This window comes from Mauremys mutica, chromosome 1, assembly GCF_020497125.1.
Source record: "Mauremys mutica isolate MM-2020 ecotype Southern chromosome 1, ASM2049712v1, whole genome shotgun sequence".
In the NCBI taxonomy this organism is placed as follows: Eukaryota; Metazoa; Chordata; order Testudines; family Geoemydidae; genus Mauremys; species Mauremys mutica.
In genome coordinates, this window is record NC_059072.1 from 264,494,364 (window position 1) to 264,509,509 (window position 15,146).

Genomic DNA, 15,146 nt, shown 5'->3' on the forward strand with positions numbered 1-15,146 from the left:
GGCCTGGGGAAGAGTTTCTTGGTTTTTATAAAGGGTGGGTAAAGCCTGCATAAAGGAGCAAGCATCCACCTCTTTCTATGTCACTTCCCCAATCTCCATGTCATAAGAGGCAGAAACTGACCATTACCAGCACTCCTGGGGCAGTTTCCTTTTAAGTCTAAAGTCTTTGTATCCCTCTTGAGCTCTCCTTCTGGCTGTTGATGAAATGAGCCTTACACCATTTCTTGCCAACAATTCCACCTCATGTAGGAAGCATCAGGGGGCTGTTGTTACCAGTATAAATATCCTGAGGATATTCTGGCTTGTGCTGGGGGGCTAAAAGTTACCTTTGCTTGGATTCTTCTCCCAGAATAGTTTACCCAGACCTGATGATCTGGCCCAAGATGTCCAATTTTTCCTATGTCACCTATGAAAGACCTAACATGCCTGGTAGCCAGGTTTTACCCCTATGTTAGCTAAGTTCTTCCCCTGGAACAAGTAACCAAGACCAGGGAGCTTATAAGGACTTTACTTTGATACCCATCTGGAAGGGACACGGTTTTTTAGGATTATGATTTCCCGTACAGCCACTAGAGTAGGCTCCCCTACGTTGGAGGTCTCCGAGGCATTGCTGCTATCAATATGGAATCACTGACCACATCCAGATCCCTGGATGACCACTTCACCCGCTCTTCGACTCCCATCCAATCTCTGAAATGATGGGACCAGACCAGAGATCTTACACACAGACACGGTTTCTGAGGACCTGGTTATGAGGAACACATTTAACCCCATTGTTGCCAAGGGAAGTGGTCCCCCTCAGAATGCAAGAGGAGCTTCAACTGGCTGAAGATGAAAGCAATTGGAAATGCCATAACAGCCTCCTTCTGTCTGGTTCAGAGTGACAGCTGCACTATGGTGAAAGAGACAAACTTTTGAGGTCTGTGTAGCTATGTAGAGCTCTGTGTAACTTGAAAGTTTGTCTCTTTCACCAATAGGAGTTGGTCAAGTAAAAGGTATTACCTCATCCACTTTGTCTCTCTACTATCCTTGGATGAACATGGCTACAATAACACTACAAGCTGCATTATGGTCATTTGCATTGATCAACAATATGAAATTCACAGCTGAGAACAGAAAGCATTTACAATCCTCCTTTGGAGGATCTTTCAGTTTTGGCATGCTGTATATATGACAAGCTCATCTCCCAGGTTATCTTATTGATTCCCAGGACCCTCTTCAGGGGAATGAAATCTGGACAGTCAATTTTCAGTGCTTCAGTCAGTTTTCCTCAAGGAGAGGGGACTTCCTAGTTTGGCTTACATGCATCAAACAACAGCAAAAAGTTGGATATTTTGTGCTCTGGACATTGAGAGGAAAACAAACACACACATGGAAGTTAGTTTGACTAATTACATGAAAAGGTATCTATCTCACACATGCTTTTTTTCCATTTCAGCTCTGGTGACCAGGAAAATCAAGGATAGTGAGCTCTGTGTAGCTCGACAAGCCTTGGTTCTCCTCTCCAAATGACTTGTCAGTCCATCTTCCATAGTGATTGTTCCTCATCAAAGGCCTGGTCTACACTACGCGTTTAAACCAGTTTTAGGAGCGTAAAACCGATTTAACGCCACACCCATCCACACTAAGAGGCCCTTTATATCGATATAAAGGGCTCTTTAAATCAATTTCTGTACTCCTCCCTAACGAGAGGAGTAGCGCTAGTATCAGAATTACCATATCGGATTAGGGTTAGTGTGGCCGCAGATCGACGGTATTGGCCTCCGGGTGGTATCCCACAGTGCACCACTGACCGCTCTGGACAGCAATCTGGACTCGGATGCAGTGGCCAGGTAGACAGGAAAAGCCCCGCGAACTTTTGAATATTTCCTGTTTGCCCAGCGTGGAGCTCCGATCAGCACGGGTGGCGATGCAGTCAAAAATCAAAATAAAAGAAGAGCTCCCGCATGGACCATGCGGATGTGATCGCTGTAAGGGCAGGCAAATCTGTTCTATCAGAGCTCCATTACAGAAGACGAAATTCAAAAGCATTTTTTAAAAATCTCCAGACAGACGCCATAGCAGGGACTCAGCGCACTGCTGCGTGACAAGCGTAACGGAAAGCCAAAGAATCAAATGGACGCTCATGGAGGGAGGGAGCAGGGACTGGAGGACTCAAGCAATCCCACAGTTCCTGCAATCTCCGAAAAGCATTTGCATTCTTGGCTGAGCTCCAAATGCTTCTAGGGTCAAACACAGTGTCCGCGGTGGTTCAGGGCATAGCTCGGTAATTTACCCCACCCCCACCCCCAGAAGTGAAAGGGAAAACAATCCTCTTTTGACTCTTTGTCACCCTATCTTTACGGAATGCTGCAGATAGACGCGATGCTGCAGCAGTCAACACCAACATCCTCGCTCCCTCCCCCCCCCTGCCATGGGTGGCTGATGGTACAATATGACTGCTATCCAGCGTCATCATCAGCCTTTTGGCACATGGGGCAGTGCAAAAGGACTGGTAACCATGCCGACTAGCATCCAGTGAGGTCGACCAGGGGCGCCTGTGTAAAAAACTCCTGATTTTTCCTGGTAGATGGTGCAGTATGGCTGGTAACCGTCTTCATCATAGCAACAGGGGGCTGAGCTCCATCAGCCCCCACCCTTCATGTGTAAAGAAAAGATTCAATTGTCCCTGGCCTAGCAGCGGGATGCTGGGCTCCTCTCCCCCACAATGCTTAATGTCCTGTCTGGACTATCATAGCAGCTGGAGGCTGCCTTCCACTCATTTCTCACTAACAAGTCACTGTGTCTTATTCCTGCATTCTTTATTACTTCATCACACAAGTGGGGGGACACTGCTACGGTAGCCCAGGAAGGCTGGGGGGAGAACGGAATTAACAGGTGGGGTTGTTGCAGGGGCACCCCCTGTGAATGGCATGCAGCTCATCATTTCAGCGGGATCTGACACAGATCAGCTGTGCTCTCTGGTTCTATGATACACTGGTTCTCTAGTACACTTGCCCCATATTCTAGGCAGGACTGATTCTATTTTTAGATACCAAAAAGGAGGGATTGACTCAGGGAGTCATTCCCAAGTTTGGCTTTTGCGTCCCCGGCTGATCTCAGCCAGGGGCACTTATGACAACAGCAGATGGTGCAGTGCAAAAGGACTGGTAACCATGATCATCTTATTGCCAATTTATGGCATGGTAGATGGTACAGTATGGCTGATAACCATCTCTGCTGTCATGCAAAAGCAAATGCATGCTGCTGTGTAGCGCTGCTGAATCGCCTCTGTCAGCGGCATCTAGTACACATACGGTGGCAGTCACAAAAGGCAAAACAGGCTCCATGATTGCCATGCTATGGCGTCTGCCAGGGCAATCCAGGGAAAAAAGGCGCGAAATGCTTGTCTGCCATTGCTTTCCCAGAGGAAGGAGTGACTGATGACATTTACCCAGAACCACCCGCGACAATGATTTTTGCCCCATCAGGCACTGGGATCTCAATCCGGAAATTCCAAGGGGCGGGGGAGGCTGCGGGAACTATGGGATAGCTACGGAATAGCTACCCACAGTGCAACTAGCCTCGGACCGGGGACGCACACCACTGATTTAATGTGTTTAGTGTGGCCGCGCGCACTCGATTTTATACAATCTGTTTTGCTAAACCGGTTTATGTAAATTCGGAATAATCCCGTAGTGTAGACGTACCCAAAGATTACACAATGGGTTACCAGTATGCTGCCAAGATCCAGGCAAGTTCTTACTGGTGGCCTGGAAAATAGAAGTTAACTGTAATTAATGTGGCCACTCTGAGCATCTGATTTTGTTAGTCCAGAATGTAGGATCTACTGCCGTAAGGTACGTCTTCAGTTTCAGGAGTGCTGAACATGATCTCGGTGCAAAAGTTCCAGTCAAGGCCTGCTGATGTTTCCTTTTTGACAGATTCATCAAGGCCACAGTGCTTTCATTTGGCTCTGCTGGTGTTCTACAGACTTCTTCTGGAAGAGATAGTTTGGCATTCCATATCCACATTTCTAGAATCGTAAAAGCAGTGGTGAAACTCTGCCAGCCTCTCAAACTACCCAGCACCAGCTGGAAGCTGAATTTATTTCTGAAACATTTAATAGAGCAGCCTTTTGAGCCTATGGCTCTTTGTATTTCCTCTTTATTTAAATTGGCCCCTCTTGTGACAATCATCTCTGCAAGATGGTTCAGTGAGAATACCTTGCCATTCAAGAAACTGTTTCTACAATTCTTTCCTGACAAAATAGTTTTAGGAACAAGTACAGAATTCCTTTCTAAAGTTGTTTCTAACTGCTAAATCGAGACATCACATTGCATCTGACCCAACCAACCTCATACCAAGGATTTAAGATGGCATCACCTGAAGACTTGTAGAGTTGTTGAATTTTACCTGAGACAGAACAAAGTCTCTCAGGCAAACAAATGCTTTGTTCATCTTTTTATGTTGGCAAGAACAAAGACATAAAGGCATCCGAAGCAACCTTCTCTTGGTGGGGTAATCAGTTGGTGTTCAGTCTAATGGGAAGGCTGTTAAAACTTTCTTCCAGCTAAGAGCACACTCTAGGAGACCTGTTTCAATTTCTTGGAGAGAGAGAGAGAGGTGTAGAACTTCGCTGAGCAGTGACCTGGCCATCTCTCCAATCTTTTATGAAGTGCTACAAGATGGTTATCTTCTCTTTTAATGCTGCATTTGATGGCTTGTTTACCTGGTGCATTAGTTTGCACTCGAGGGATATAAATTCTACTGTGTTGCGTACTATCTGGCCTATTTAGACCCTGCTCGGGCACACTAAAAGTTCCCTAATTTGTATTAATGTAGTGCCATTTGAAATTGGATATTAATGTGCACTAGGGAATTTTTAGTGCTTAGCAGCAGGGTCCACTTTGGTCCTTTAGTGTGTCACACCAGTACACACTGGAATTTAGACTCCTCTAGGGCAGACTAATGAACCATGTAGACAAGCCCTGAAACTTGCAGTCTGTTGTGCTCCCTATATCCTTTCCTTTTTTTTGAGTCCTACTCAAATCATCTTTGCACTTGCTTTGTTCCAAGAACTAACACACAATAACTGGAAATATTCTGGGAATTGGTATGTAAATTAATGTGCTGACTTGGCTGCAAAAGCTCTGTTCCAAGTTTAAAAATGCCTGTATTCTGCCTTCACAGGATATTGGTACTTACTTTGAACCAATGTGGAATGTGTGGTGTGCTCTGCTGCATGCAAATATACATAGCAGTGTTTGTGCCTGCACTGGGCACAAACAAGGTGCGGTATTTTCTGTATTTTTCTTTAATGCTGATTTGGCTTTAACCCACTCTACCTTTTTTTTCCTGCTGAAAGTGAAACAATGCCCTAGCACTTATGCCTGTAATACAGATACATCTGTATATAAAAACTGAAGCTTGATGTCCTGGAGTGGAGATCAGATTCTGGGCTGGTTACTCTGGCATGTTTATATAGCAGGATCACAAGATGGTCATTTCTTTTGTTTGGTGACCTTCCCTGAAGATCGTTCAGACACTTTTATGTTCGTTCATATACTGTTAACTTTTGGGATGAACAAAATAATATTTTGCAATATCTGAAAAAAAATTGCAGCTAAGTTCATCAAAGTGAATGTAACAAAAATGTTGCTGATTTTTACGACAATGCTAATGAATTAGTGCTGGGAATTTTCACAACATTGTGATTCCTGACAGTCAGAGGGGATATTGTAGCTATAGTTGCTAGTTGTAAATATCTTCAAGATAGTAATGCTTAGGTTTAGGTATGCTAAAATATCTAATGCTGGAGTGCAAAGGAAGCTGTAAAATAGGGTGGTGCAGTGTTACAGGTACTCCCCAGTAGTGTCCAACATGGCATTGGTTACTATAATGCTGTTGTTTGTTTTCACAAACCAGCACTTCATAGTTTGAGAGAACAACTGCTGAGAGGAGACCATAACCTCTTGATTTCAAAGGAACCATCATTTCACTGGTGCCTCTGTGGTTAATGTAAGAAAGGTGTTTTGCCATAAACTTTTCTGAGGTATTCAGCGAGGTTGGAAAGGGGTCGGCCCAAGCAGGAAGTCCTTGTCTGTGCCATAAAGAAAATAGCAAGTAACAAAATGAAAGCATCAAAGAACCAACAGGATGCAGTCCCAAGAGTCCTTTCTGGCATGTTGGTCCTTCTTGAAAGTTAGCATTGAGTGAAGAGTGACCTTAAAATTCATTTCATTCAAACAGACTGAGCTCAAGTTTAAAGTTCAAGGCATTTTGTTTTTTCACCTGTTTCCTACAGTTTTAAGAAACTTCTGAAGAATTAATGTGTAACTATATCTGGTCACTGAGCCAACAGTAAGAATTTTTCTCAAGGGAAAATAATGTTACTGTATAAAGGGAGAGAAATGGATACGTTTCTTAGTTGCAAGAAAATATTTCAACAAAGTAAAACCCAAACGGCTGTTACCATGATCCCTAACATCCCTGGTGCTGCTGCACTAGTGCAGTCTCCTTTTAAAACCCAATAATTGTCTGAAAAATCATGGAAAGGATGTTTTATTATGGGATTTACAGTTGGACATATTAGGCAGTGGTTTTGTTTTAGAGACAACCTTGGAATAGAGAGTCTAATTGTGACAGTTTAATCTAATCTGCAATTACAGGTTGACTAACATTTAGCAATAGGTCTGGCCATCACTTTCACATAGTGTTTGAATTGTTAGGCAGTAAGGTGGGGGAAGCACTAAACAGGGACTCAGTCATTAGACAGGCTTATAAGGGAATACAGTATTTAAACCTTGTTACTGCTCATGTTCAGCACCAACTCTGTTTGTTTTCTAGCATTTTTATAGCTGGCTTTACGCTAACCCAATTACAGTTTCTAATTTCATGATCCGAAAACCCAGTTACTTTAACTTCTAGTATTTAAGTCTAGTCCTGACAAAATGACTGGTGATAGGTTGCATCAACAGTTTGACAGGCTGTCACTCATAGTTAAAAGAAATAATTTGAAGAGATGACATACAGATTTCACTCACATTTTCCCATGTCTTTAAAATTTAATGACTGTAGTATGTATATTTCATGAAAGTACTTTTGAATGGGTTTGTTTTGCCCAGGAAGCTCTAGTGTACATTGTAGGGTCTGATTTTCTGTAGTCTAAGATAGTAAAGGTATGAAGTGTCAAACTGGATTACCTGAAGAGGCACCTGTTTGTTTTCACTGTTGAATATTCAGTCTAGGAGTACAGCCTAGAACTATTTTTAGAGTGTGGTTTAGTAGTTTGTTGAAAGTCCTAAAATTAGATGCTGCTCTTTAGTCTCTTGCCACCAGGTGGCTAAAAATGTACTTAAATCAGACAAAATATAACTCTCAGAAATTATGCTAATAATTTGTAACTGTTTCTGTGATGCAGTAAGCAACAACTAGGGTGGGAGACTGGATTTATTGTGTATTATGCAGAGAACGGTATAACTTGTTCTTACAGGAAACTACATTAGGCAACTATCTTCATCAACTACAGATGTTAACTGCTCTTGTTTGGACCATGGTTAATTTATTTTTACAAAAGTTTGGCCAGGATTAATGATTAGTTTTAAAGTGTATTTACTGCAAAGCAGTGCAACAGCTTTTTATTGTTGTGTCTTTTAACAAGTCACATTTTTTTGAGGCAAAGCCACTTAGGCTTTGTTACATTAGACAGATATGTTACATTTAGATGAGGGACAGTGATTGAAACTTCCATTTCCTAGTTAATCTTTACATGGTAAATTCCCTTTTTTAAACATCGTGTCACAAACTGGAACTTTTAACAGAAACCAGAGTGGTAAATAAGGTGGAGTGCTGGGACTGCATTAGCTATTTTAAAATAGATTCAAATGAAATGAGATTAAACATTCAAGTACACTTTGATAGTAGAAAATGTGATGCATACATTTCTCATTTAACAGTCCTCCCACTAGAAACTTTTTCAAAGAGTAACTTCAGATGTACAGTAGGGAAAATCTTTTGTTCAATGGAAATGAAGCATATCTTTTTCTTACAGATGCACCATTTACTATTGAGCATTTTGTGTGCATTTTAGTTTTCTCCTTTTATATTTTAACTTATTAACTCTGACAAGTAACCTCTTGGTTGTGAACAATTTAATTCACAATTCATTTTTCTGATTCAAAGTGAACACAAGTGCCCTAATCCCCTAATGGGAATTAATTGCATGTTTCAGTGCTTAACTCTGATCCTTTCTCAATCCCCACTGGGACAAGTTGCTTCCTGAAGGATCTGTGTTTGTTATTCAAAACACAAGCTGAAAGGTAATGATTTTTCTTATAAAAGGGAGCCAGAGCAACCGAATATTAATGTTCATTTTATTGTAAGGGAATGAGCTGTATCCTAAAACTCATGTGATGTCATGAATGGTAAATTATACTGAACTAACTTGACAACACACAGACCAAATCAGTGTGATCTTTTTTCCCCCAAGTGGGGGAAAGTTTGTTTTTTATTTTGTTTTGGGCAAACAATATAATATTGGGAAGTCATTTTTTTTCCTCACTGAAATAATAGCATTATTCCAATGGTCAAATGGGCTGCTGGCTGTTTTAAATGACAATCCTGTAGACCAATAATGTGCCCTTCCGAATAGTCCAGCTCTTCCCCATCTGCCATAAATATTTGGTAGGTCACTAAAATAAGAACAATTAGCAGAAAACATGTTAATTCAGTTTTGCTTTTAAAGGTTTTCTTACTATATTTGAGTTTTGTCTAATAAAACCTCTCTCAAAAAGGAGTGTTAGGCTCACCTCTGTTGGGCTGCCAGGCTGCTGTGTTGGGTGAAAATGAGACAGTCTCAAGGCAGCTTAGTGACTGATAGTGAAATATGGAAGCGCATCAAACAGTTTGAAACTGCTTTTGTCTGACAGACACACACACACACACACACACAAAATGGGGGAGGAATAGATGAAGCTAGGTTTTTTTTCCATACCTTTTCATAAAACCACCCCTTTCTCCCACACTAAGCCCTAGGGCTGTTATACTCAAAAATAAAACAAAGAGTCAGAAAATGTATTCACAGCCTGTGTTCAAGTGACATTCAGGAGTGGTCTAGGCAGGGTAATGTAAGTTAAGGTTGAAGTGCATTGGCAGAACTGGATATGAGGATTTGGCTAGGGCTTGAACAACATTCTGTACTTGCCTTCTACACCAGCTGAAGTCAGGCTGTTGTTTCACTTTCATGAGCACTGAAATTCACTATTCTTTCCCATTCCCCCACCCCACAAATGCTGGGTGTAAATCATAACATTTGTACCGTTCATTCAGAAAAGACGTGTAGTGGATAAGCTTGTGAGAACACTGTCCTCTGGTACTACCCAGTCTGTAAATTTTGTCATTTAATAGTTGTTACAAGCACCCCGGAGCACCTTTTTCTCTAAATGTATGAGTCTAACATGTCCTTGCACTTGTGACCATTGCTTTCAACTCTCAGTGACTCAGTTGTGATCTAATTTTCCCTGCATCCTCCCCTCCCCCCAATCTGGTATTCTTATTATTTTCACTCTTTGAATTCACAAATGCTGACTCACAAAGCTGAGGTTACAGAAGATTCTTTAGCACATTACATGAAACAACCCCACATCATACTATTCTTTTTCCACTACACTTTTGATGTGCCTCACTTTGGGACATTTCCTCCTGTTTCTGAGCCTATTGGCACCGTTGTAAAATTCTCTCCAATCACTAGTGCTACTCATCCTCTGTTTCCTAAGGCCAGAGCTCAGGTTACTGCTACTATAAACATCTTCAAGGCTCTGTCCTTGCTTTAATGTTGGGACCAAGCTTGCAGCATCATATGGAAAAATAAGCCTTACTGTCATCTCATTTAAATGCTCTCACGTAACATAGCGCGATGATGTTATGCTGTGTTCAAACTGGAATTTTGCTTTTAAATGACAAACGCCACACCACTGTGTTACCCTGTGTGATGACTAGCCATGCAAACTTTCATACTGAAATGCATTGCTTCTGTTCTAGGGCAGCAGTGCACTTTCTTCAGTGTGAAATAAGGCCTCTCAAATGTGCTGGGAGGGTAGCCACACACTTTTCCTCTGTTGAGGTGGAAAGCACCCAAGTGGCTATGACTCACCCGTTGCTATCGCTAGTCCCAATAAATCAAATGCAGTCTTAAAACTTGCTACACCCAACTGTCCAAATTGTAATAATTAGCAGAGGAACAGACAGTTAAAAATGTAACTGCTACTGTACAGTTCCACATTGGTTTTGGTAAAGGACGTGTAAATTGTAGTGCAGTTGTTTTGGTAATGAAATGGCTCCCCGGGTTGCTTTTGGTATGTCACAAAGCATCATAGCACAGTAGCATTAGCATCGCCGTAGCAAGGGTCATGTAAACATGTGAAAGAGCGAGCCAAGCTATGTTCTAGTTTCACTATGGTTCAAAAATACATTTGGTCATTGTTGTGGCTGCTGTAGTGAAAGAATGGAAATTAATCTGTGTATAGGAAAGAAAATTAAAGATTAATAGAATTTTTCCAAACAATATTTATGCTGGACTTGAGCACGATGGATAGATGCTGTTGCTGCAATTTATCTGTTTAAGAACTATCATGTAATAAAATTCCCTTGCTCAGTTATATTTCCAGATAGTTTTGTGTGTGCATGTACCTTCAATGCACAGTGTACACTGAATTTTCAATTTAATATATTTTATGAAATAGATTAGTAGTAATACTTATTTTTGTCTCTGTTTCTTCTGTAGGTAGAATGGCTCGTGTTTTTGTGTATGGAACCCTTAAAAAAGGCCAACCCAACTACCAGCACATGATAAATGGTACCCACGGGAGAGCAAGATTCCAAGGCAGGGGACGCACTGTGGAGAAATACCCTTTGGTGATTGCAGGAAAATATAACATTCCCTTTTTGCTGAACATCCCAGGAACTGGACACCATGTTTCTGGAGAGATTTATTCTGTTGATGACCAGATGCTGCAATTCCTTGATGAATTTGAAGGTTGCCCAGACATGTATCAACGTACTCCAGTGAGAATTGTAGTAGTAGAGTGGGAAGGTAAAAGCAGTGCACCTGAAGAGAGGCCAGCTGTTAACAGCATTATGGAATGCGTTGTGTACAGCACAACTACCTACCAGCCAGAGTGGATAAACCTCCCTTACTATGACAATTATGATTCCTTAGGGAATCACGGTCTTCATTATGTGCTACGTGAAAGTAGAGATTAAAAATGAAAGGTAACAAAATGTATTAAGAAAATGTACTAAACATGTCTTGATCACAAGCCTCTCTCAAGTAAATCTACAATACTTTTATTGAAGCACCTAAGACCTTTTGTAACCTTTCTAGCCACAAAATCATTGATTCTAACATCATTACCATAGAGATACAGACTCTAATGCCAAGCCTGGCAAAATTTTACTTGTTCCCTTGGCCAAGATGAATAATTGTTTTTGATTGGTGAGTAAAATACTTTGGGTTTGGGTTTTTTCTTTCTTTTGTAAAATCAAGGTAAAAGGGCAGCTGAGTAGAAAGGTTCTTCACACTAACTGGCGAAGTTTCATGTCAGGTTTGTAAAACTGGTAAAACAGTAGTGCTACTGCAAGATAATGAAATATGGCTGATTTCAGTACATTGGAAAAACAGCCCAGATTACTGCACGACAATCCTCAGTCAGTATCTGTCTCAAAAGAAAACAATGACATCTATGTCAAGTGATAGAAAAAGTAGTAAAGAGAATTAGAAAATCCCGAAAATAGAATGAACTTCTCTGTGTGGTGTAACAAATTGTACTGAATTTTGTCTGTTAAAGCTAACTTGATTGTAACAATTGTTTGTAAGATCCACTGGGTTTATAAAATGTATTAGGATAAAATCTTGGGAATGTACAGGAGTTAAATTTAAAATCATGTTATTTTGTCCCATTAGACCATCCCAGCACTTTTGGGGCCATTACAGTCTGAGTAAATGTGGGCTCAGGGACTTCTTAACAGCTGATTTTAACTGCCCAGTACCTTTATAGGACTGTTTTTTAGCAAAGTACTTAGTGATATAATAGCTCATAAGTCTGTAGGAAATCTTTAATGCAAAAATCAAATACATGAAAAATGAACTTTTTTTTTAATTTTTGTTTTTTAAATATAAAAAAGGATTGTCTTTTTCTTTTGCACTATTTAGGCAAACACTTTTTTCTCTTGCTGCTTGTTACCTAGTAGGTCCTCTACTTTACATGTAATATTCACAGAGCACATGCTACATTCATTGTATAAACCTGTCAATGAAGGGAGGATGCGTGTGTGTGAAATGTTATTCTACACATTAGCCAAATTACACTTTCAGTGAGGTTCCTTGCATTGGGGCTACAACATCAAGACAGTTTTTTTTGAGACTGTATACCTGCCATGTCTGCAGGTTCGGCTGATTGCGGCTCACTGGCCTGGAGTGGTGAATCACGGCCAATGGGGGCGACGGGAAGTGGCGGCCAGCACATCCCTCAGCCCGCGCCACTTCCTGCTGCCCCCATTGGCCTGGGACGGCGAACAGTGGCCAGTGGGAGCCACAATCGGCCGAACCTGCGGCTGCGGACAGGTAAACGAACCGTCCCGGCCCGCCAGAGGGCTTACCCTGATGAGCCACGTGCCAAAGGTTGCCGATCCCTGGTATATACTATCTGATGACAATGGGAGATTTTCACACTGATCCAGGGAAGAATATATTTTTATTTAATAATTGTAACACTGTTGTATGCAGAATCACATGGAAAAGTTATACAGGGTACTTTTAAACATGCCACTAAGATGGATAGGGCTTTTATTTCAGGCTGCCTGACACACTGAGTCATAGCTAGGTTTTCTTCAAAACTGTAAGGGCTAAAAATATTTTTACTGAAACTTGGAAGAATCTTGCATGGTTTCTTGCTAAATTTCTTAAGCAGACAGTTTTATCCCATACTGCTGTAAAACTAGGACATTGGAATGGATACACTGTTGAATATTGAATTAAGTATAGTGATGCTTGACAAAGTAAAGTGGTCTGAGTATAGGACAGGGAGGGGGTATGTCTACATTACAATCTTAAGTCGATCTAGGTTAGTAATTACTGTGGTGGCTGATGTCCACACTACTCACCAGGAGCACTTCCATCAAGTGAAGAGCGGCAGTCAGGTGGGTGGAGACCCAGGGCTCCCAGCTCCCCAGTAGGATCAGGGAGGAAGCCATGCCCAGAGTCCAGTCAGGGAACTGAGAGCTCAGGGGGAGACAGCTGATGTAAGTGTCTACGTTGACACTGTGTTGCCCTAATTACACTGCCATAAGCCCTATGCCTCTGGTGGAGGTGCAGCTGGAGTTGTAGTAGGTACCCCATTGGCCAGACAAGGCTGTAGTGTAGACAGTGACATAATTAGGTTGACATAAGTTGCCTTATGTTGACCTAACTACAGTGTAGGTTAGGGTTTAGTCAGGATAGGATTCAGGCCTGCCTGAATTACGCTTTCTGTGGTTTTAGACAAATCACTAAGGGCTTGAGGTAGAAGTAACTCAGAAATCAAGGACATACCCTTGGCCAAACTGGAGATAGCCCCGTAGTAAGGTTCTAACGTCACTTTCACCCTGAAATGAAAATACCTCTTGGCTCAAACACTTCAAGCAAAGTGGGCCTTTGGGGAAAATTTCTAGCTGAAAATGAAAGTCAAGGGGATTTAGGTACCTAAGTCACTTAAATAATTTTGAAAATTTTACCCTTCTCCATTATGGAGGGGCCACAGGCATGCTAGATAGGAGGAGATCTTTCTAGTAATTGTCTATAGTAGTCAACCATTATACTAGGAGAGAAACTGGTGGCATTTCTACCCAAAGCAAAACAAAGTACTACTACTGCCCTCCTAGGGACTTTCTTGGGTAGCAGTACAATCCAGAGCAGGGCTGATGACAGAATTAGGCTCACAGGATAAACACTTGGCCTGAGACTGCAGCAACCAGGTTTGTGGGAGCTGCACACAGCAGGCTTAGGGTTTAATGCATTCTTGTAACTGGGGGTGGGGTGGGGTGGGGTGGAAAGAAACCTCTGCAAAACTACCTGAAGTGAAGCTTCAGCTCCATGGTAGGCAGTCTTTAAATGCGGGACCTGTTTACTTTCAGGGTGATCTCTGCCATTCAAGAGAGAGTGGTTACTGACCTTTCACCAGCAGCACCCCTATCTACAGCGGCATGTTAGGACGCTGGAGAAACTAAAATTAGTTTTGGAATAGAGTATAAACAAAGATCCAACTTCAACTGATGATTCAAAATAGTTTCAGATTTTGTACAACTTTCTTTCCCTCTGGTTATCTGTAAGTAAAGTAATGCAATTCTTATACTGCAGCTTTACAAGAACATGTTTAAGCAGAGCATAAGTTACCATTTTGGTAACCACTTTCAGTGAACACTCGGGCTCACACTTCCTTTTGCCTGCAGTAGACAGTAATCACAAATGTAGAACAAATGCTCTTTTGTTTTAAAACAAATTGAAAATGTTCTGCACAAAATACACCGGATGACCACCTCAGCTGGTCTGAGGCTTTAGACGTGTGGGGGGTTTTCACCAGGACTCACAGTTCTTTCAGCTTTGGAAGAACCACAGTAGGTTACTGGAGACACACAAATTCATTTTTACCAGTCAGGAATATAGACTTGCTTCTCTTCCTTTATAGCATCAACCAATGATGGACTAGGTTTAGAACAGGGGTCGGCAACCTATGGCACGTGTGCCAAAGGTGGCACATGAGCCGATTTTTTATGGCACGTGGGGCGGGCTGAGCCGCTCAGCCCGCCACTGCTCTGAGGTTCCGGCTGCTGGCCCCTTGCCAGCTGCAGCCCCACTCACCTCGCTTCTGGTTGGAGTTCCAGCGCAGGCCCCCTGACAGACAGGCTCCAGGCCTCTGGCCCTGCTCAGCCCTACCAGCCGCCAGCTCCACTCACCTCAGCTGCCGCTCTGGGGTTCCAGCCAGTTAATAACTGATCACTCAGACGCCTGTGTGCAGCTTAAAGTCTCCAAATATGTGCCACCAGACATTGGAAAGCTCAGCAAGGGCAAGGATCACACTAAACTGATAAGATCTGCATTTTAATTTAATTTTAAATAAAGCTTCTGAAACATT

The 15,146-nt window shown here is 42.0% G+C and overlaps 1 protein-coding gene across 7 annotated transcripts in view; it reads left to right on the top strand.

Moving 5' to 3' along the window:
- Positions 1 to 15,139, top strand: part of GGACT (gamma-glutamylamine cyclotransferase) — a 40,223-nt gene extending 25,084 nt beyond the window's left edge. For all 7 annotated transcript variants that reach the window (XM_045008784.1, XM_045008793.1, XM_045008818.1 and 4 more), the window contains one exon: positions 10,763 to 15,139. In XM_045008784.1, the coding sequence (XP_044864719.1) occupies positions 10,768 to 11,241 (474 nt within the window). In that variant the 5' untranslated portion in view covers positions 10,763 to 10,767 and the 3' untranslated portion in view covers positions 11,242 to 15,139. The remainder of the gene's footprint in view (positions 1 to 10,762) is intronic.
- The last annotated feature ends 7 nt before the right edge of the window (positions 15,140 to 15,146 follow it).